The following is a 24278-nucleotide window of genomic DNA, read 5'->3' as shown; positions in this document are numbered from 1 at the left end:
GAAAGGCTCTCTCTTTCTCTCTCTCTCTCTCTCTCTCTCTCTCTCTCTATATATATATATATATATATATATATATATATATATTATGTGGGCCCACCAATAATTCTTCTGGGCTTAATTGATATATCAATAGTTCAACTGGGTATAGCGCCCTTATTTAAGGCGCTATACCTTAAATAATTGTACCCCCGGACTGATTTTTGCCTTATTTAAAGATGATAAGGATTTTGTAAAAATCCATTCATAAATATTCTCAACTCTTCAAATAATTATTTGTTAAGTTGTTTTGCATTTTGTTGTTTCATACATAATTTTTTAACATATTTCGTTGATCATAAAAGATTTTTGCCATATTGAAATATGAAATGGTGAAAAAAGGTCAACGTTATAAATGATTCAATGATATACTATTGCAAATTTTAACATACTATTACGAATTACCATGGTATTTATTTATATTAAGCAAACATTATTATACAGACATAAGAAATAGTTTGATTTTTTTTTGAATCGTATTGCATAGCAATTAATGAAAGATTTTAATAAAGTTTCATATTAAAAAAAATTTCGTGAATAGAAATAAAGTATTTTATATCTATTCATTAAAATAATATAATTAATAGTTGTCACACCTCCTTTTTTTCGAAGGGAATATGAGAATTTTTTCAATTTAAGTGACATTAATCAAAATGAGATTATTTATTTAGTTCAGAGTCGCCACTTGAAATAATTTATGGTGTCCCAAGTCACCGGTTTATTTTAAATCCCAAATCGAGGAAATTTTTACTCTGTTTTAAAGTCTGCGAAACCAGAAGACCGGGTAAGAAATTCTGTTAACCCGGGAGAAGCTGTGAGGCACTGCCGAGTTTCGTGGTTTTAGCACGGTCGCTCAACTATTAATAATTGGCCTAATTATCTGACTTATTACATGTATAAAATCTATTGTGTATTTTTACTTTTTAACCGCTTATAATTATTTATGAAATTATTTCTGGAACAAGTCACGATGTCGTACACTTGTTGTTTTGGCACGCGTCTCAAACCGCGCCACATGAAATGCACCCGCGATTTATGACATGCTTATTTTTATTATTATTCGAAGTTATGGTCGAGTCACGTGAAACACACACTCGAATTGGGGATTACGTATCATGACTATGCCACGAGAACCGTACCCATAGTCACGATGATTTCTTATTAATCGCGCCTAAAGCAAGCTACGATGTTTATGAACTATTTATTTCCTAAGATTTGAGATTTGTTGTGAGGTCATGACTTATGGAAGTGAATTATTGTGGAAAAATGTATGATTTTAACTATTATGAATCTATTCAAAAAGATACTAAAAATCAATATTACAACCCAACAATTTACGCCTATATCTTTTACTAATGCGACTAGTAAGAGGATGAGACACAAAAAATATTTTAAACTCTAAGAATTAGTAGATCAATCCAAGACAACAGTAAACCTGCTAAGTGACTAAAATCGAAATAAATGCTATTTGAAATTAATGAAACTTCAACAGACTCATAAGGGGTACCAGGAACCGTAACTTCCTTGTTAAGCAAAGAGCAAAGATAAATACAAGTTAATATGTATATCAATGGGGAAGGAGTCTGCTAGGATGTCGACATACTTAAGGACACTGATTCATCAAATTCAAATGACGCTAACCAAACCAATAGCAGAAAAGATATCAAGCCATCTATCGTAAGCTCGGTCCAAAGAAAGGAAGATAAACAAGAAAAACTTGCGAAGATGCGAATGATGATAACAACTCTATTGTTTCCAATACATAGAATCAACTGACTAACTAGCTGAAGCACAATAGCTAATGCAATCACGAATTTTCACCTCGAAACAAAATACTTAACACGAATTCAATCTCCATGCTCAAATAAATATCAATTCAACTAATCCCTCAACAACCTTGAAGGTAGAAGTCTTAACAGATTCCGAAATTTAACAATAAGTACGAACAAATCATTTATGGCAAAATGAACAAAGGACAACTTCAAGCCAAAATTGAAACGACCTGAGGAAAGGAAATAGACTCAATGTTCATGTGCGGTGCTTCAAAGCAAATATAAACCAAAGTAGTAATCCCAAATAATTAAGCAAAGCACAGAAAATAAGTCATTGCTCACTTAGCATTCGTCAAACAATCCAGTCTCATAAATATTTCAAAATGAATTGAGCCGTGTCATCCCATATATATATTCACATCACCAAAAGTAAATTATATAAGAGAAAGAGATGAACCTGTTTAGTCGAAATTCTTTTTAATAACAGTAAAGGAATCAACAGATACAATATTTTGCTCCAAAGTTTCAACTGAAAACAGCAAAGTTATCGAGCAGAAGCCGCGAGCCAAATAGAAACCACGAACCTCGGATGGAAACTCCGATCGGCACCGGAATTTCGAATCCAAACACGAACTCAAACTCAAATTTCAATCAAACTCTATCTTCGAAAACTGGAAATAGAAAGAAGAAATATATATTTTTGTTTTGTTTTTCTGAGATTCAAATTAATTTACAAGCTGAAAAAAATGAAAACAAAAGCAGAGCCCTTCCTTTTGTAAACCCTATCTCTTACTTCTCTCTTTTTTTTTTTCCCTAAAAAAACGTTCTATCCGAAATTCTCCAGCCAAACCAAATCCCCCTCTGAAAAAAAAAATGACCTCTAATATATAGAAGCTCCAGAAGCTTCTATACTTCCTCCCCAAGTCATGAAAATTCTTCCTCTTTCTAAAAAATCCGAAAATTTATTTCTTGAAACGAGTAAAGGACAAGTGGAGGGAGTAGATTGAGTGAGACTCAATCCTACGCCCCTCATTCATCCTAATCTCGTATTCAAATTGATTTTCGGATGGGATGAGCGTGTGAGGGAGAATGAGGAAGATTCGATTTGTACGAAATCCGTTATTTGTCAGGCCACGTGGAAGGGGATGAGAGGAAAGACCACGTGATTGGTTAGAGGGGAATTTTTCGGTGGGTTTGGGCAGACGGGTCACGGGTCTAAGGGATTGGATAGGGGCTGATGGGTCAAGGGAAATTGGGCCACTGAAAAATGGCTTTGGCCCAAACCGGAACCAAATAAAGCCTTTCTTTCATTTTTTTTCTTTTTCTTGAATTTTTAAATCCTAATAAAATTAATTAAAAATCTAAGTTAAGTTCGAAAATAATCTAATATGTAGAATTGAATTAATTATCTATTTCTAACATTAAAATAATTAATTAACCTAAAACTAATGAAAAGAAAATACTAATTTTAAAACTAAAAGCTAAATATGTAAAAACGACCATTTTTTTGTGATTTTTGTTTAATAATATAATTAATTCATATAATTATATCCTAATATGCAATTAAATCTAAGATGTTACGCAATGAATATTTTATACATTTTGGTATTTTTCATAATTTTAAATATTAAATATGCAACTAAATCCAAACAAAATTAACCAGAAAATTCTAAAATTCTATAAAAACGAAAATAATTTAGAAATATCTATTTTCGAACTTTGTATGAGTAATTTTAGTCGGGCAAAAAATCACGTGCTCACAGCTGCCCCTCTTTGCTCGGAAACACGAAGAGTTTTCGGGCAAAGATAAAGTGAGCAAATACGAGCAATTTTTGCCCATTTTGATACTCCATGGGAAGCGTTTTGAAAGCGTTTGACCGAACCTTGCTTCATAGGTTGCCTACATATCCTTGGCTATAAAGGAATCGGGTCAGTGTAGTTCTGGAGAATGATGGAAGGACGAATTGGAGAGTCGAGTGAGGTACCGTTTGAGGCTCCGGTCCATGGTCCTATTATTACATCAAAATCAAAATGGAAAGAAAACTAAGCAAGTCTAACAGCTATGAATTACAAGAATCCTATCTATAGGTCTTCAGAAACTTGATCTTGAATCCTCTACAATTCTGTTGTGCATCTCGAACTATCGACTCGCATTCTTGAGTGGACTCTTGCTACCTCTGATTTGAACTTGAAATAAATTCCCTCATTCTTCAGGTGGGCGCCTACTGACTTAAAACTTGAAATGAATTCCCTCGTTTTCCAGGTGGGTGCCTGATGTTGACTTAAAACTTGAAATGAATTTTCTCATTTTTCAGGTGGGCACCTGCTGTCTTAAAACTGAAATAAATTCCCTCATTTTTCAGGTGGGCGCCTGCTGTCTTAAAACTGAAATAAATTCCCTCATTCTCCAGGTGGGCGCCTGCGCTGACTTAAAACTGAAATGAATTCCCTCATTCTTCAGGTGGGCGCCTGCGCTGACTTAAAATTGAAATGAATTCCCTCATTCTTCAGGTGGGCGCCTGCACTGACTTAAAACTTAAATGAATTCCCTCGTTTTCCAGGTGGGCGCCTGCTGACTTAAAACTGAAATAAATTCCCTCATTCACCAAGTGGGGGCATGCGCTGACTTAAAACTTAAATGAATTCCCTCATTTTCTAGGTGAGCGTCTGATGACTTAAAACTTGAAATAAAATCCCTCATTCTCCAGGTGGGCGCCTGCTGACTTAAAACTTGAAATAAATTCCCTCATTCTCCAGGTGGACACCTGTGCTAACTTAAAACTTAAATAAATTCTCTTGTTCTCCAGGTGGGCACATGATGTTGACTTAAAACTTGAAATGAATTCTCTCATTTTCTAGGCGGGCGCCTACTGACTTAAAACTTGAAATAAATTCCCTCATTATCCAGGTGGGCGCCTGTGCTAACTTAAAAATTAAATGAATTCCCTCGTTCTCCAGGTGGGCGCCTGATGTTGACTTAAAACTTGAAATGAATTTCCTCGTTTTCCAGGTGGGCGCCTGCTGACTTAAAACTTGAAATAAATTCCCTCATTATCCAGGTTGGCGCCTGTGCTAACTTAAAACTTAAATAAATTCCCTCGTTCTCCAGGTGGGCGACTGATATTGACTTAAAATTTGAAATGAATTCCCTCATTTTTCAGGTGGGCGCCTGCACTGACTTAAAACTGAAATGAATTTCCTCATTCTTCAGGTGGGCGCCTGCGCTGCCTTAAAACTGAAATGAATTCCCTCATTCTCCAGGTGGGCGCCTGATGACTTTAAACTTAAAATAAATTCCCTCGTTCTCCAGGTGGGCTCCTGATGACTTAAAACTTGAAATGAATTCCCTCGTTCTCCAGGTGGGCACCTGATGACTTAAAACTTGAAATGAATTCCCTCATTCTCTAGGTGGGTGCCTGATGACTTAGAACTTGAAATGAATTCTCTCGTTTTCCAGGTGGGTGCCGGATGCTGACTTAAAATTTGAAATAAAATTCCCTCGTTTTCCAGGCGGGCGCCTGATGTTGACTTAAAACTTGAAATGAATTTCCTCGTTTTCCAGGTGGGCGCCTGCTGACTTAAAACTTGAAATAAATTCCCTCATTCTCCAGGTGGGCGCCTATGCTAATTTAAAACTGAAATGAATTCCCTCGTTCTCCAGGTGGGTGCCTGCTATCACGACAACATAGACAAAACAGAGAAACGTTTCTGCCCCAGTTTGTACCAAGAACATTCATTGATTGTTAGTTGCATCCCATTATCCAGGAGGGTCCTGAAACTTTAAAACTAGATCCCATTATCCAGGAGGGTCCTGAAAACTTGAAATTAAATCCCATTATCCATGAGGGTCCTGAAAACTTAAAATTAAATCGCATTATCCAGGAGGGTCCTGAAAACGTAAAACTGAACTTATCTGGAACATGCTTTCTCATAGAGGATTCCACGCAAAGCAAACAAGATTTCTTGCCCCTGCTTGAAACAAAGAAAATTTTTCAGTTTGAAACTGTGGCCGTTAGTTTGTGGCATCCTTGCTGAAGGTGTCTGCTTCTGCCATTATCCCGCTTCATTCTAATTAGCTGCTTTGGGCTACAAAGAATTAGTTTGACCTTTTGATCGGACCTCGGCCACAAAACCTCTGAATGACTTGAATCCCTTACGCTTAACTCGTCGTATGGCACTTTTATTCTGACAACTATTGAACCTTTGCATTTCCTACAAATTCACGAATCACATGATCACCTGAACTTCAGTTACCACCACATTGCTTATTCTAAATCATGTCACTTGTGATGTGCCTGGCCGAATTTTGCTTGGTGCAAATAAAAAGCTGGTAATGAGCTTTGAAGTCCTTTCTTGCTTGCTTAACAAAGACTAATTTGACAGAGACTTAGAAAAATAGACCCAAAAGAAACGAAGCGAAGTGACTTTGAAAATTAGAAAGAAAAAAAATTTAAAAAAAAAAGATGACTATTTGAAGAAAAATGGAAAAGAGACTTATCTGAATGAAGCAGCTGGCTCCAATGATCATGATATGTATTTCGGATTGATCAGCCTAATCCATCCAACTAATCACATTTCAATTTATGCCTTGTCTTCATACTTCAAAACCGGGGTTTCCATAATTCATTTTCTCTGTAAAGTCATGAACCCCATTCAGCTTGTAATGCCCCGAGGGTTTTTCACCAGCAAGCCTCTCTCATTTGTTCCTCTCTCAACTCACTGTCGCCTTACAGTGCCCGTAAGAGTTTTCACCAATAAGACTCTCTCATTTGAATTTTCTCTCAACTCACCATCGCCCTATGCTGCCCGTGAGGGTTTTCACCAATAAGACTCTCTCATTTATTCACTTTTTCTTGTGCCCATGAACAAAGGTGCTACCCATGATGCAAATAATACCTCCATCTCACTTGACTTGGCATCCTCAAAGTTGATCAGAACGTCTTTATTTGGACTGTAGTGTAGGTTTTGGACAGGGTTAGAAAGAAAGGGTGGCATGCAGGCTCAAAATAATTTAAGATGAAGGGGTTCAAAATTACAACTTTTGGAATCAGATCTTTTTACAAAACTAAAACTTTTGCCCCAGTTTCTTCGAATCTGGGGAATTTTGGATTTTTATTTTGATGGGACCGAACCGTGTAAGGCTGCCTACGTATCCTTAAAAGGAATCAGGTCGAACGTAGTTCAAACTAGTAAAAGTTGTTTTGTTTTTGTTACTTTGCTTTTCTTTTTGTTTTTCTCTTTTCTTTCTTTTGCTTTTCTCTCTTTTTTTTTCTTTTCTTTTTCTTTTCTATTTCCAGCTCTACTTCTGATTCCAAAAGAGGGGTATGAAAGAACATAAATAAGGCTCAAAAGGGGTAACAAATGATAAAAGTGTTTGGGATAGCAGAATAAAATGCCTTCGTCATTCCAACTTTGAACATGCCTAGTACAAAATGTGATTGAAGATAAGCAAAGAAATCATACATAATATCTCTTGACTACATCAGAATTGATGGCCATATCCACACATTTACCTTATATGTTTATTAAATACAAAGCACCATTGGGCAACACCTTTGTCACAATGAACGGCCCCTGCCAGTTTGGGGCGAACTTGCCTTTAGCTTCAGCCTGATGTGGAAGGGTGCGTTTCAACACCAGCTGACCCACTTCAAATTTCCAGGGACGCACCTTCTTGTTGTATGCTCTTGCCATTCTTTTCTGATACAATTGACCGTGACATACTGCTGCCAATCTTTTTTCATCAATCAAACTCAATTGCTCTAGCCGGGTCTTGACCCACTCATCATCATCAATTTCAGTTTCAGCAACGATCCGCAGGGATGGAATTTCAACTTCCGCAGGTATAATTGCCTCGGATCCATATACCAGCAAATAGGGAGTTGCACCTATTAAAGTGCGAACAGTGGTGCGATAACCTAGTAAAGCAAAAGGTAACTTTTCATGCCATTGCCTGGAACCTTGCACCATCTTACGAAGTATCTTCTTTATGTTCTTGTTAGCAGCCTCAACAGCTCTGTTTTCCTTAGGACGATACGGAGTGGAGTTTCGATGCATAATCTTGAACTGTTGGCATACCTCTTTCATCAAATGACTGTTGAGGTTAGCAACATTATCTGTGATGATTACCTTGGGAATTCCGAACCGGCAAATGATGTTTGAATGAACAAAATCTACCACCGCCTTCTTGGTCACGGACTTGAAAGTTACAGCTTTGACCCACTTGGTAAAGTAATCAATGGCCACCAGAATAAACCTATGCCCATTTGACGCTGCCGGCTCAATTGGTCCAATGACATTCATGCCCCAAACAACGAAGGGCCAAGGTGCAGACATTGTGTGCAACTCAGATGGCGGGGAATGAATCAAATCACCGTGCACCTGGCATTGATGACATTTGCGAACGAAGCTGATGCAATCTCGTTCCATGGTGAGCCAATAATAACCTGCTCGAAGAATCTTCTTCGCCAAGACATACCCACTCATATGTGGCCCGCAAACCCCGGAATGCACTTCGGCCATGATAGTCGAGGCTTGTTTAGCATCTATACACCTTAGTAATCCTAGATCTGGAGTTTTCTTGTACAATATTCCCCCACTTAAGAAAAATCCACTAGCCAGACGTCGAATGGTTCTCTTTCGATCGCCTGTGGCATGTACCGGATATACCCCCGATTTGATGTATTCCTTGACATCATGGAACCAAGGCTCACCATCAGGTTCCTCCTCAACCACATTGCAATAGCCATGCTGATCACGGATTTGGATATGCAGAGGGTCGACATAAGTCTTATCCGGATGGTGTAACATTGACGCTAGAGTATCCAAGGCATCGGCAATCTCATTATGAATCCTGGGAACATGCCTGAATTCTACCGACCTGAATCGTTGACAAAGATCATGCAGACATTGTCGATACGGTATGAGCTTCAAATCCTGAGTCTCCCATTCTCCCTGAATCTGGTGAACCAACAAATCTGAATCTCCTAAAACCAATATTTCTTGAACTCCCATGTCTATATCTAGCCTCAAACCCAGAATGCATGCCTCGTATTCAGCCATGTTGTTAGTGCAATAAAATCGAAGCTGAGCTGTTACGGGGTAGTGATGCCTTGTTTCAGAAATGAGTACAACCCCTATTCCGACACCTTTTATGTTAGCAGCTCCATCAAAGAAGAGTTTCCAACCTAGCTTTTCATCATGATCAGCCTCGTCAACATACATCACTTCTTCATCAGGAAAATAAGTCTTCAATGGCTCATATTCTTCATCTACCGGATTCTTGGCCAAGTGATCGGCCAAGGCTTGGGTTTTCATCATGGTCTGAGTCACATAGATGATGTCAAACTCTGTGAGTAAAATCTGCCACTTTGCCAATCTTCCTGTGTGCATAGGCTTCTGAAAGATATACTTTAGAGGATCCATGCGAGAAATGAGGTAAGTATGTGTAGGATGCCAGATAATGCTTCAACTTTTGTGCTACCCAAATCAGGGCGCAACATGTCCTTTCAAGAAGAGTATACTTAACCTCATAAGGAGTGAACTTTTTGCTGAGATAATAAATGGCTTGCTCTTTCTTGCCCGTGATGTCGTGTTGACCCAACACAAAACCAAAAGAATTATCCATGACCGTCAAATAGAGAATTAAAGGTCTCCCAGGTTCTGGTGGGACCAGCACAGGTAGGTTTGACAAGTAACTCTTGATCTTATCAAATGCTTCCTGACACTCATCAGTCCACTTAACCACGACATTCTTCTTCAGCAACTTAAAGATGGGCTCACAAGTTGTCGTGAGTTGAGCAATAAACCTGCTGATGTAGTTTAACCTTCCGAGAAGGCTCATCACCTCGGTTTTGTTCTTTGGTGGTGGTAATTCTTGGATGGCTTTTATCTTTGATGGGTCCAACTCAATACCGCGTCGACTGACTATGAATCCCAACAGCTTCCCGGACGGGACACCAAATGTACATTTTGCCGAATTTAGCTTGAGGTTGTACCTGCGGAGCCTTTGGAAAAACTTTCTCAAGTCTCCAACATGGTCGGACTGCTTCTTTGACTTTATGATCACATCATCTACATAAACCTCAATTTCCTTGTGTATCATGTCATGAAATATGGTAGTCATTGCCCTCATGTAAGTTGCCCCAGCATTCTTCAAACCGAATGGCACTACCCGGTAACAATATATCCCTCATGGCGTGATGAATGCTGTCTTTTCTGCGTCTTCCTCATCCATCAGGATCTGGTGATATCCCGCATAACAATCCACAAAAGACCCGATCTCGTGCTTGGCATAATTGTCAATCAGAATGTGGATGTTAGGCAACAGAAAGTTATCCTTTGGACTTGCCTTGTTGAGATCACGATAATCAACACACACCCTGGTCTTACCATCCTTCTTTGGTACTGGCACCACATAAGCTGACCATATAGGATATTGAGTGACCCGAATGACTTTTGCCCCAAGTTGCTTTGTTATTTCTTGTTTAATCTTCACACTCCTATCAGTCTTGAACTTTCTTAACTTTTGCTTGACATGAGGGAATGCAGGATCAGTTGGCAATTTATGAACTACCAAATCAGTGCTCAAACCTGGCATATCGTCATACGACCATGCAAAGACATCTTTGTATTCAAATAGTGCTTTGATTATTTCTTCCTTGATTTGCGGTTCCAGATGCACACTTATCTTGGTTTCCCTGACATTATCTTGATCTCCTAAATTGATTGCTTCAGTTTCATTCAAATTAGGCTTGGGTTTTCCTTCAAAGTGTTTTAGTTCTCTACTGATTTCCTCAAATGCTGTTTCTTCATCATATTATGTTTCATCATCACACTCTACTTCTTGGATTGTTATTTCAGAATTAGATTGTCTTTTAAGATTTGGTTGAAAATTCCTCATGCATATCATGTCATTGAAACTAGCATAAAAAGAACTGTACAAAGAAAATAAAAATAAAAAAATAAAACGCTATCAGGAATAATGGAAAACAGGAAATTGTATTTCATTGAAAATAAAAGGATAGAAGGGTTTGTACATTAAAACAAGCAAAAAATAAAAAAATCTGGATTACAACCCTGGAATAACCTAGATAACAGAAAGGAAAACAAAGCAAACTACCAAAACACCTTCCGGGTGGGGAGAGGAGTAGCTTTCCAATTGCTAAGCTTCACATTTGGCCCAACGAGCTGCACATCGGCATTACTGGAACCTTCCCCGATTTCCACCATATTAACCTCATCAAACAGACTTTGGAACCTCTTGATCAGCTCTTCATCAAAGTCGATCACAGGTTTTGGGACCGCTGATATTGGGCGTTTTGCGACCCCTGGCTTGACAAAAGACTTGGAGATATGTGGAACAGGCTTAGGAAGTGACCATGCCTTTCTTTTCAAATTTTTAGCCTTTTTCATGTCCTTCCTTGTGAGTGTGAATCCCAAACCAAATGTACCAAAACTTTCACGTGGACACACCGGATATGCAATACCCTGCAGAGACGAACCCAGGCCTTTGCCCAGCAATAAACCATTCTTCAACATTTCATTTGCTACTATGACGGACGCGGAGGGTAGCTTTGGACCTGGAATGCATTCTCCTTCAGGAATCTTCTCAACAGATATTGTTTCGAACGTTTGGTACACCCAAGGCCCTTTATCATCTTCAACTTCAATAAATGGAACAATTGTGTCATTGTAAGCAGATAAGTTCTCATCACCGTGCACAACTATTTCCTGCCTGTCCCATTCGAACTTTACCATTTGATGCAGAGAAGACGGGATTGCCTTGGCAGCATGTATCCAGGGCCTTCCCAATAACAAGTTGTAGGAGACAGCCACATCTAGCACTTGGAACTCCATAGTGAACTCAACTGGCCCTATTGACAATTCGAGCATTATATCACCGACAGAATCTTTCCCTCCTCCATCAAAGCCTCGAACACATACATTGTTCATGTGGATCCTTTCAGTGCCGATCTTAAACTTTTGCAAAGTGGACAGAGGGCAAATATTTGCACTAGAACCGTTATCAACCAATACCCTTGAGACAGCAGAATCCTCGCACTTCATTATCAGATAAAGAGCTCGGTTGTGCTCTGTACCCTCCATAGGAAATTCATCATCTGAGAAAGTGATCCTGTTTGCTTCGAAAATCTTGTTAGCAATCTTTTCTAAGTGGCTCACCGTGATCTTATCAGGAACATGGGCCTCATTCAAAATCTTCATCAGGGCTTTGCGGTGTTCATTTGAATGTATCAGCAAAGAAAAAGAGAGATCTGAACTGGTGTTTTCCTTAACTGCTCTACAATGGAATAGTCTTGCATTTTCATCTTTTTCAAGAACTCTTCAGCCTCTTCTTTGGTGACCGGCTTCTTTACTGGGATGTGGCCATCCTTGAATGGCTTGGCTTTCCTCAGTTCTTCTGGGATAAAACATCTCCCAGAACGAGTCAGTCCTCCGGTTTCATTGACTTCTTCCTCTACTTCTTTCCCTTTATATGTTACTATCACCTGTTTGTAATTCCACGGGACGACCTTTGTGTCAAGCATTGGTAATTGGGTCACTAGCTTAATAATAACGGGGGTAATACGAGCCTATTCTGCGATTATGATAGGCTTGCCCAGGACCCCTGGCATGACCACTTTTTGCTTTTTCTGGTTCGCTTCAACATCAATCGGAGGCCCTTTCACAACCAATATAGATGGCTTCACGTTGAGCGTGCTTAGCTTCTCCGACACCCCTTCAACTGTCAAGGGCATTGCTTTTGCAAAATCTGGAGCTTTAACTGGATTACTTTCGCTAGCCCAGATCATCATGACAGACTTGGAAGAATTCTTGGGCTCCCCGTCCTTATGAACTATCTCAATCATATGTGTCTCTGCATGGGCCGGCAAAGGATTTTGGTTGATGTTTGGCACCTCCAGGCTCTGGACCACAATTTGATTTGTATCAATAAGCTCTTGGATTACCTCTTCAAATGCTAACACTTCTCTGTGTCGTGTCCTGGGGAATCAGAACAATATGCGCATCTGAGGGAATAATCAAGGTTCCTTGGAGGTGGATTTGGTGTCTTTGGCTCAATCGGCCTCAAAACGTCCAACTGCCTCAATCTTTGAAACAAACTGGTATACGACTCTCCAAGAGGGGTGAAGGATTCTTTCCGCTGTTGCCTCTCTTTTCTATAATCCGGCCTTGATCGAAAGCTTGGACCAGTAGGGTTTCGGTATGGTTGTGGGGGTGGATAAGGATTTTGTGGAGTTGGAGCACGCCATTGCGGGTAAGGAGGGGGTTGCGCATATGACTGTGCATGGTGAACAAGGTATTGGGGTGGTCTGACTGAATATTGAGGGTCTTGTGGTGGGAAATAATATTGGGATGGATTATACGGAGCTTGGGTGTAGGCTTGAGGTTGGGGGAGAGGTTGGGTGTACTTGTGAGGCGAACCCCTTGGGCCACGCCCTGATCTAGAGACAAACATAGCGACATCATCTTTCTTCTTTTTGCCTAACAGGCTTCAGGTGCCACTTTGAATTGCCTGTGTGGTTGCTTTTATGGCGGATTAGCTCATGATCTTGCTTGACTTAAGTCCCTCTTCCACCATTCCTCCCATCTTTACCATATCGTTGAAGGACTTACCTATGGCTGAGATCAAATGGCCAAAGTAAGTAGGTTCTAAGGCTTGAAGAAAGTACTCGACCATCTCATCTTCTTCCATTGGAGGATTGACCCGTGCAGCTTGTTCTCTCCGTCTGAAACCATATTCCCTAAAGCTCTCACTGAGCTTCTTCTCTACCTTGGTCAAAGATAGGCGATCCGGGACAATGTCTATATTGTACTGAAAGTGCCAAGCAAAGGCCTGAGCCAAGTCATCCCATGTGTACCACCTGCTAGCGTCTTGGTGGGTGTACCATTCCAAAGCCGCCCCACTCAAACTCTGACTGAAATACGCCATTAATAATTCGTCTTTCCCTCCGGCGCCTCTCATCTTGCTGCAAAAGCCTCTCAAATGGGCCACGGGATCTCCATGTCCATCTTACAGGTCAAACTTGGGCATCTTGAACCCAACGGGTAGTTGGACATCAGGGAATAAGCATAAATCCTTGTAAGCCACACTTACTTGGCTTCCTATCCCTTGCATGTTCTTCAAAGATTGCTCTAGACTCTTCACTTTCCTGAATATCTCATACTGCTCCACGTTCCGGGATGGTTTCTCAGTTTCAACAGGAGGTTCAAAGTGAGGGGTGTAGGAATAAGGATCCGTGACTTTGAAAGTTGGTTTTGGAGCATAATATTGGGTATCTGGAGCTTGGAACGCGAGTTCACTAGAAGATCGGTGGAGGGTAGCTCGCGGAGGGGCTACAAAAATAGGAGAAGATGTCAAAGCCGGGTATGCGGTTGTTTTGGCTGGTGGAGCATGGAAAGTTTGGGACGAGGTGCCGGGGTAGTGGTGGAAAGGGGTAAAACCCGGTGCATGCTGAGGGGAAAGATCAATGGTAGTGGGATTCTGGGTTTGTGCCAGTGGTGGGATGAAAGCGGGATTTTCTGTGTAGTTAGCGGGAAATGAAGGTGGAGGATGCCCCCTGATCCAGGCTTGATACATCTCAGCCATTTGATGCTTCAATCTGTGGACCTCCTCTTTCAATTCAGACTCTGATTCTACAATCTCCCTCGGCGGGTCAACAACACCCGTGTCCTACTCTTTGCTAGTCATGACTGCCTTGCGCTTTGATCTGGTGTTATAAGGGTGACTTGCCAGGATGCCAACATACTAACTACCTAAACAGAACCTGTCTTTTTATGCACACACAATAACTTGGTCAGTTTTGAAGCATTTAACAGATAGGGAATCGCATATTGGGGATGCAATGCACCTGAGCAATTAAACGTTTCTAAATGCTTTGCGACGGCTTATGTGTTTCATCCCGGCTCTTTTCCCAAATTTCAAATCTTGATTTTTTTCCTCTCCTTTTTCTGTGTTTCGCTCTTTTAATTCTCATTCTCTTTTCTTCCTTTTGTTTGGCCCCTCTTTTCTTTCTTCCCACCCTTTTCTCTTCCTCTCTCTTTTTCTCTTTTTTTATTTATTTTAAGACTATGATCGAATCCTATGGGGATTGCCTATATATCATGACGCCGCATGAATCAGATCATTACGTAGTTCAGGGATATAAATGCGAAATGATTTTTTTTTATTTTTAATATTTCATTAATAAAAGACATCTTTTTGGATTTTTTATTACAATGACTTAAAAGTAGTAATGACTACAAAAGAAAAATCTACAGACTCGAAATAAAGTAATAAACGGCCTTGACAAAGACGAACAAAACTCGAGGAAAGTAAAAAACAGACTCAAAAACTAAAAAAAAGAGTCAAAAATACATAAGAGCATCCACTGGTACTCCGGGGGCTTGCGGGACATCAGCCGGTCTCCGCACGGGCCTACGGGCAATATCTTCTTGAAGGTGGTCTAGGTCAACCATCACCTGTCGAACGAATGTCATCGCAGAAGCTAAAAATATAGACTTGGTCATGTCTTCACATTTATGGCATTTCATTACAACATAATCAGCTATCTCTTTAATCCTCATTCTGATGACACCCTTTTCTTGAAGCAAACGTCCAATCTGCTGGGCCCGAGCCTCCAACACTTGTGTATCTGTGTTGTTTTGGTCTTGTAACTACTGCAGGCTTTCTTGTAGTTGGTAAATCAATGCATAACAATGCTCTCTTTCTGTCTTGAAATCCTTTGTTTGCTTGACCATTTCATTTTCCAGGGCAACCAGCTTTTTCTGTAAAATTGCTACTTCTTTGTCATATTTCTGCTTCAACCGGTGGGCTAATCTAGCATGTTCTTCTGCACTTTTGGCCAACTTTGCTTGAGCATTTAACAAGTCCCTTTCGGCCTTTGTCAAGTCAAAATCATAATCATGCACTTTCTGCCTTAGGTTGGTTATAATTTTCTCATCTCTCTCACTTCTTGCCGGTGTCTCGGCGGCTATTTTCATTCTCTGGATTTGGGCTCGAAGGGCTTCATTTTCCCTAGCCAACCTCTTCTTTTCCCTTTCATCTTCAGCTGCCTGCAAACTACTATCAAATTTGATTTTTTCAATTTGTTCTTCTAGTTTGTTTATAGTAGTCCGGTATTCCTTTTCTTTAGCTAACCAAACACATTGCTCTCGTGCTCCATCGGTGAATTGTTGGACTTGGGGCCTTTTGGCGGGCTGTTCTGGCTCTTGATTGACCCGACTTCTTTTACCATACCATATGGCGTAGTTGGATCCTACTTCACCCATGGACAAATCTCGTACTTGAGTCTGTGGTTCCAGGAACCTACATTGGTGCCAAATCTGGCGAACCCTTTCTTCTGGAAATGTGGCTTTTGGGTATAGTTCAATAACCTGTGTACTCAAATCTTCGCCATAGGGGACTGTTTGGTATCTGACCAATTGGCGTAGGACCCCATGCGGGGCATATGGCTGAATACTCTGAAGACCCATTAATAAAAGAAAGCACACTCTGGCGGACATGTAAATAACTTCGTCGACCGGTAGCCAACCAAAAGTCCACTCAATTCGATTTGCGTTTAAAGAACCCAAATACGCGAACCATGCCTCAGTACCTTCTGGCAACTCATGACCGTTTACCTGATTTTCATATTCTTCGATGCAATTGAGTCCAGTCAGACCATAGTTCATGTAACCTGGGCGATGACAAAGATGTTCTACCAACCACATTTGTAAAAGCAAGTTGCAACCCTCAAAAAATTTTGTTCCGGCTCGACAAGCGGTTAAAGCTCGGTAAATTTCTGCGAGAATCATCGGTATGATAGTGCCATTAGCCTTTTTGACCATAAAGTCGGCCACTCCTGCGAGCCTCAATTCTATATATTTGTCACTCCTTGGGCATATCAGAGTGCCTAAAAATGCCACCACAAAGGCCAAACCCCTGCGTGCTTCCCATTTGTCTTTATTTCCCTAATGATTCAAACCAGTGTCCGGAGCCTCAAATCCGTGGGGGTCCCCATACCGGCTGTATAAGAAATGGAATGTGCAGAATCTTCCTGCTAAATTTTCATCTTTAACCTGCCGGCTAATACTCAAGAGGTCCAAAACCTTATAAGGGGTTACAGTTCTTGGTGCTACTGGATATTGATACCTTAACTTCCCTTCGAAACCAGCATAACCTGCTATCTCCTCTAGTGTAGGGGTCAACTCGAAATTAGAGAAGTGGAAAACATTGTGTGACGGGTCCCAAAACGGTATCAAAGCTTCGATTATATCAACCCTTGGTTCCAGAAGACCAGTGAGCCCACCTAAAGCCTTTGTCACAGAACGCTTGCTGACCTCCCCCAGGTCGTTCCACCACATATGGAGTCCTAGTGGAATCTCGTCTACGACTCGAAAAGGTATATTTTCAACAGTGCTCATCCTCCACATTTTTATTTAAGGCGACTGGTGAAAAACAAGTGACTTTTTATATATGTTTTTTTACCCCAAAAGAAAGATTATTTTTGCAAAATAAAACTCAAACAACTCAAGGCCACCTTTGCAAATACGGCCCTTCAGCCCTTCAGAAATGAAGATTTTAAAGCTGTGCTTGCTAAGTGGCCAAAATTAGGAAAAGAGCCATAGGTGGCTATTCTGGTAAAACAAACTTCATGCGTCCCGTCGGGACGTTTCTGGCTATTTGGACAGAAAATGACATCCCCTAAATTTATTTATGACAAAATGACGCATTTTTATATTTTCTGGTTATTTTTGCAAAAATGGGACCGGACCCGATGAGGGTTGCTTACGTATCTCACATCCGGTGAGAATCAAACCCGCGTAGTTCGGTCAATTTTGATGCACAGAAAGATATGATTTGTTTTGAAATGATTTTCTTTTTTTCTTTTGTTTTTGAAACTTTGGCAGAGTAACGGGATTTTTGAATATCGGGATTATCAAAACCGGGCATTTTTCTATCCTACCTCACTCTTAGTTTTTCTTTTTTTCCTTAATTTTCTTTCTTTACTCTAGAAACCGGTCAACATACAAGCTAAGTAAATTAATGCGCAAGTAGCACGTAAAGAATGCATCAGGATGGTCTTTTAATTTTCGGGTGCACCTATCTTAGACGGACCCAACTCCTGTGTTGAGTCCCCTAAGTCAAATGCACGTGATGCAAGAAAACGTACCTACTAGGGATCCGGCATGAGACTGTGTTATTCTAAGTTTAAATCTTGGGTGTATTGTTCTAGACCTGACTTACTCGAGCGGACAACTCGAGCCAAGGGGGCGCAGCGTATCGGGAATACAGAAGCTTCACCGGCTTTGCAACTTGTCCGAACCTCGTTCTAAAATTAGGATATGACTCTAACAGAAAAGAAGCCACTCGAAGCGCACGCTCCCTAGAAGATTTAGAAGACTTAGAGAGAAGGAGGGTTTTGTAGCAATTTATATACAGTTCAAACAATATCAAAGCGGTAAAAAGCGGCCTTTAGCACATTAGGCTCAAACACGTAAAAAATCAGATAATAGATAAAAATCAAGTATAACAGTTATTCTAAGCTCGAATTCTGAACCCTGAACCAGAGATTCTGAGTTCGATCCCCAGCAGAGTCGCCAGAGCTGTCACACCTCCTTTTTCTCGAGGGGGATATGGAAGTTTTTTCAATTTAAGTGATATTAATCGAAATAGGATTATTTATTTAGTTCAGAGTCACCACTTGGAATAATTTATGGTGTCCCAAGTCACCGGTTTATTTTAAATCCCAAATCGAGGAAATTTTTACTCTGTTTTAAAGTCTGCGAAACCAGAAGACCGGGTAAGGAATTTTGTTAACCCGGGAGAAGGTGTGAGGCACTCCCGAGTTCCGTAATTTTAGCACGGTCGCTCAACTATTAATAATTGGCCTAATTATCTAATTTATTACATATTTAAAACCTATTATGCATTTTTACTTTTTGATCGCTTATAATTATTTATGAAATTATTTTTAGAACAAGTCACGATGTCGTACACTTGTCGTTTTGGCACGCGTCGCAAACCGCGCCACATGAAATACACCCGCAATTTATGACATGCTTATTTTTATTATTATTCGAAGTTATGGTCGAGTCACGTGAAACGCACACTCGAATTGGGGATTACGTATCATGACTATGCCACGAGAACCGTACCCATAGTCACGATGATTTCTTATTAATCGCGCCTAAAGCAAGCTACGATGTTCATGAACTATTTATTTCCTAAGATTTGAGATTTGTTGTGAGGTCATAACTTATGGAATGAAATTATTGTGGAAAAATATATGATTTTAGCTATTATGAATCTATTCAAAAAGATACTAAAAAATCAACGTTACAACCCAACAGTTTATGCATATATCTTTTACTAATGCGACTAGTAAGAGGATGAGACACAAAAAACATTTTAAAATCTAAGAACTAGTGGATCAATCCAAGACAACAGTAAACCTGCTAAATGACTAAAATCGAAACAAATGCTATTTGAAATTAATGAAACTTCAACAGACTCATAAAGGGTACCAGGAACCGGAACTTCCTTGTTAAGCAAAGAGCAAAGATAAATACAAGTTAATATGTATATCAATGGGGAAGGAGTCTGCTAGGATGTCGACATACTTAAGGACACTGATTCATCAAATTCAAATGACGCTAACCAAACCAATAGCAGAAAAGATATCAAGCCATCTATCGTAAGCTCGGTCCAAAGAAAGGAAGATAAACAAGAAAAACTTGCGAAGATGCGAATGATGATAACAACTTTATTGTTTCCAATACATGGAATCAACTGACCAACTAGCTGAAGCACAATAGCTAATGCAATCACGAATTTTCACCTCGAAACAAAATACTTAACACGAATTCAATCTCCATGCTCAAATAAATATCAATTCAACTAATCCCTCAACAACCTTGAAGGTAGAAGTCTTAACAGATTCCGAAATTTAACAATAAGTACGAACAAATCATTTATGGCAAAATGAACAAAGGACAACTTCAAGCCAAAATTGAAACGACCTGAGGAAAGCAAATAGACTCAATGTTCATGTGCGGTGCTTCAAAGCAAATATAAACCAAAGTAGTAATCTCAAATAATTAAGCAAAGCACAGAAAATAAGTCATTGCTCACTTAGCATTCGTCAAACAATCCAGTCTCATAAATATTTCAAAATAAATTGAGCCGTGTCATCCCATATATATATTCACATCACCGAAAGTAAATTATAGAAAAGAAAGAGATGAACCTGTTTAGTTGAAATTCTTTTTAATAACAGTAAAGGAATCAACAGATACAATATTTTGCTCCAAAGTTTCAACTGAAAACAGCAAAGTTATCGAGCAGAAGCCGCGAGACAAATAGAAACCACGAACCTCGGATGGAAACTCCGATCGGCACCGGAATTTCGAATCCAAACACGAACTCAAACTCAAATTTCAATCAAACTCTATCTTCGAAAACTGGAAATGGAAAGAAGAAATATATATTTTTGTTTTGTTTTTCTGAGATTCAAATTGATTTACAAGCTGAAAAAAATGGAAACAAAAGCAGAGCCCTTCCTTTTGTAAACCCTATCTCTTACTTCTCTCTTTTTTTTCTAAAAAAACGTTCTATCCGAAATTCTCCAGCCAAACCAAATCCCCCTCTGAAAAAAAAAATGACCTCTAATATATAGAAGCTCCAGAAGCTTCTATACTTCCTCCCCAAATCATGAAAATTCTTCCTCTTTCTAAAAAATCCGAAAATTCATTTCTTGAAACGAGTAAAGGACAAGTGGAGGGAGTAGATTGAGTGAGACTCAATCCTACGCCCCCCATTCATCCTAATCTCGTATTCAAATTGATTTTCGGATGGGATGAGGGAGAATGAGGAAGATTCGATTTGTACGAAATCCGTTATTTGTCAGGCCACGTGGAAGGGGATGAGAGGAAAGACCACGTGATTGGTTAGAGGGGAATTTTTCGGTGGGTTTGGGCAGACGGGTCGTGGGTCTAAGGGATTGGATAGGGGCTGATGGGTCAAGGGAAATTGGGCCACTGAAAAATGGCTTTGGCCCAAACCGGAACTAAATAAAGCCTTTCTTTCATTTGTTTTCTTTTTCTTGAATTTTTAAATCCGAATAAAATTAATTAAAACCCTAAGTTAAGTTCGAAAATAATCTAATATGTAGAATTGAATTAATTATCTATTTCTAACATTAAAATAATTAATTAACCTAAAACTAATGAAAGGAAAATACTAATTTTAAAACTAAAAGCTAAATATGTAAAAACGATCATTTTTGTGATTTTTGTTTAATAATGTAATTAACTCATGTAATTATATCCTAATATGCAATTAAATCTAAGATGCTACGCAATGAATATTTTATACATTTTGGTATTTTTCATATTTTTAAATATTAAATATGCAACTAAATCCAAACAAAATTAACCAGAAAATTCTAAAATTCTATAAAAACGAAAATAATTTAGAAAGATCTATTTTCGAACTTTGTAGGAGTAATTTTAGTCAGGCAAAAATCACGTGCTCGCAATAGTATATTAATATATTATATTTTTTGATATAATAAATAATAAGAATTAATTTTTTACATAAAATACACATACATAACACTAGGTATTTGAAATGAAGTGATAATAACTGATATTACTTAACATCACTGGAGACAATTTTTTCACAATAACATCTGATAAATACAACTTTATAAATATTTAAAACATCATATTTTGTTTCTTTTTTTTTCGCTATCTATAATTTTTTTACTATTAACATCAAATACTTAACCCACGTTCACCGCACCAATAGTTCATAATACTGTGCATAAGTTAATCGCAGGAAAGATGTAGTATGTATAATTATGCATAGATGTAGAGCCTGACAATAAATAAATACTTACAAGGTCAGACAAAGCATGTAGCATAAATTATTTATTTTGAGAATTATATTTTTATGTATTATTATTAATATAAAATAGTGCTGGAGATAAAATTGTGAATAATTTAATAATATAAATTTGAAAAGTTATTTGTTTTGATAATACTGTTCAATTAATCATTAATGGTGACACATAAATAATTAAGTATGTAAATACATTTTTAGTATATCTTATACATATGAATCATTATTGCAATGTCAATTAGAATATAAAAAATGATTTGAGCTAATGTATTTTTATTATGTTTAATATTATTAGTTCATTTGAAAAAATCCCCTTAATAATGAAATATTTTTTAACGTAAGTCATGTATGTATATAACTAATGATAACAAAAATAATAAATGCATGTCATATAGCAAGTACCATGTAAAATGAAAAAATTATTTATTTAAAAAAAAAAATACTAACATTGATGAAAAAATAATATTATACATGAAATAAAAACATCATAAAAATTCTAGTAATTCAACTAGTCAGTTAAGCCCAGAAGAATTATTGGTGGACCCACATAATATATATAGAGCCTTTCAAAAAGGCTTTATACATATAGCGACTTTTAAAAGGGCGCTATACTTAACTGGGCAAATGGCCGTTAAGGTATAACGTCCTTTAAAAGGGCATTATATATAAAATGGTCACCAATTTTTTTCCCACACATTTTGGTTCTTTGAGTCCAAAAGAATCACATTTTGGTTTCGGACTCTTCTTGGAGGCTACGTATTTTTCTCCTATAAAAGGAGAGCTCTTTCACTTCTTTCAACACACCAAAAAGCAGAGAGAAGTAACAAAAGTTAGAGAGAGTAATTCACAAATCGTAGTCTGTGAGATAAATAGTGAATGTGAGTAATATTGTAGTGAGATAATTAAAATAAAAAGTGTTATTTTCTTTCGAAGTTTTAGTAGTCTCTTGACACTACTAAGTTGTAATATTATAGTGGTAATATTGCTCCGCTCGGTTATTGTATTTTACCCTGTTAAAAGAATTGGTGTCTTTGTTACTCTCTTGTGTTATTATTATTTATCGCGGATATTATTCCTAGGCGAGCTATTATTTTCCCAACAATTAATTGACCACCCTTCGTCGAAGTATTACGAAAAATTACACTGTATATATAAATAAAATATTAGATTTTAGATGTGTATAACATATATAAAACACTTTTTTGGGAGAAATATTTTTACTTCTTTCGAGTCTGAACACCCTTGGAGAAATTTCTAGCTACGCCCGAGTATGTTTTTATAATGCGCTTGGTAACCAAAATGTTAAGCTGATAGAGTTAATACCCTCTACTATATATAGTATTTGATTTTAATTTAGTGTACATCAATTGATGACTTAGTTAAAATTTCTTTTCTTAATTATTGTTATCATTTAAATTGGTAGGTGATTTGTGAACCCTAGGGATAACAAATATAAATGCCATTATGCATGTAAATTAGGTTACAAAGATCTGCAAACAGATGTTAATTAGAGCACGAAAAGAAAATAAATCGATAGAAGTGAAGCTATGGGAGGCGGAGGCCTGGGAAGAGGTCAGAGAAGGGGAAAGGGACAGATGATCTGATAACTATAGTATAAAGTCAGTACAATCACTTTCAACAGGGGCCTAAGTCATTTTTTAACCATAGATCATATGCTAGCTAGCAAACAGACATAATAGCATCAATAATTCATTGAAACTAAGATATTACTAGCTATTGAATTGACTTATTTTATGTACTTTTAATCCAAAATTACTTTTAAATTATTTTGTAGTGTTTTGATTAAATAAAAAAATATTTTTAAGTACTTGTTTTTAAACTAAAATGAAGAAAGGAAAAAAAAAAAAATTAAAGGCTAAATTCATAACTTGTGGCTTACGCTTAAAAATCATTTAAAATAAAGATCATTCAAACTGGCTCTACTTATTTTTCTGTGGTTGTGTGCACTCAATCACTTAGGCTTTGTGCTGTTTATGTGTAGATCAAGCATCCAATTACTACTCCATGCAGGTATTTTTTCGCTACACTACTTGATCAGTGCAATACACAGTAGGGTTTAAATTTACGGTAACTTTAATTTTTCCTATTTCTTTTTAAAACATTGCCAATTCGTTTCGGGCCGGGAAAAGAACAAAAATATATATTCTCCTTTTCAATTTAGATAATATAGTTTGACTCGATACGAAGTTTAAGAAAAAAAAAAGACTTTTGAAACGTGTGATCTTAAAAGCTTAATTAAGGGGTAAAAGCTTTGTGGGGTCATGACATTTGTGTGGTTATAAAAGTTTTTCATTAAGGGTAAAATAGGTAAGAGGAAGTGTTTAAAGTTGAATTATTTTTAATTGTAGAGATGTGTCATTCTTTTTAAAATGGACTAATAAGAAAACCGTGTCATCTAAATTGAAACATAGAGAGTAGTAATTTAAAAAATTAAACAAATAAGAATGTTGTGTTATCTCCATAGCTATGAGTTTGGAATTTTAGATTCATGATATATCTCATAATAAGTGATAGTAAGGGATTTAGAATTTTATTTAATGGGATCA

The 24278-nt window shown here is 38.0% G+C and overlaps 1 protein-coding gene across 1 annotated transcript; it reads right to left on the bottom strand.

The window, feature by feature from the left end:
- Positions 1-9999: 9999 nt before the first annotated feature.
- On the bottom strand, positions 10000-12032 carry LOC138905423 (uncharacterized). The gene is made up of 2 exons (XM_070193947.1): positions 11261-12032; positions 10000-10616 (listed from the first exon to the last, which is right to left on the bottom strand). The coding sequence occupies exons 1-2, from the start codon at positions 12030-12032 to the stop codon at positions 10000-10002; spliced, it is 1389 nt and encodes a 462-aa protein (XP_070050048.1).
- Positions 12033-24278: the final 12246 nt, after the last annotated feature.

Source organism: Nicotiana tomentosiformis, chromosome 2 (assembly GCF_000390325.3).
Source record: "Nicotiana tomentosiformis chromosome 2, ASM39032v3, whole genome shotgun sequence".
Lineage (NCBI taxonomy): Eukaryota > Viridiplantae > Streptophyta > Magnoliopsida > Solanales > Solanaceae > Nicotiana > Nicotiana tomentosiformis.
This window is presented reverse-complemented; position numbering and strand designations above follow the sequence as displayed.

Coding starts and splice junctions, on each gene's coding strand:
- LOC138905423 (XM_070193947.1), bottom strand. CDS start 12,032: ATGAAGATTTTGAATGAGGCCCATGTTCCTGATAAGATCACGGTGAGC. Junction 10,617..11,260: donor GTGTCCACGTGAAAGTTTTG/GTACATTTGGTT, acceptor AATATGATGAAG/AAACAGCATTTGAGGAAATC.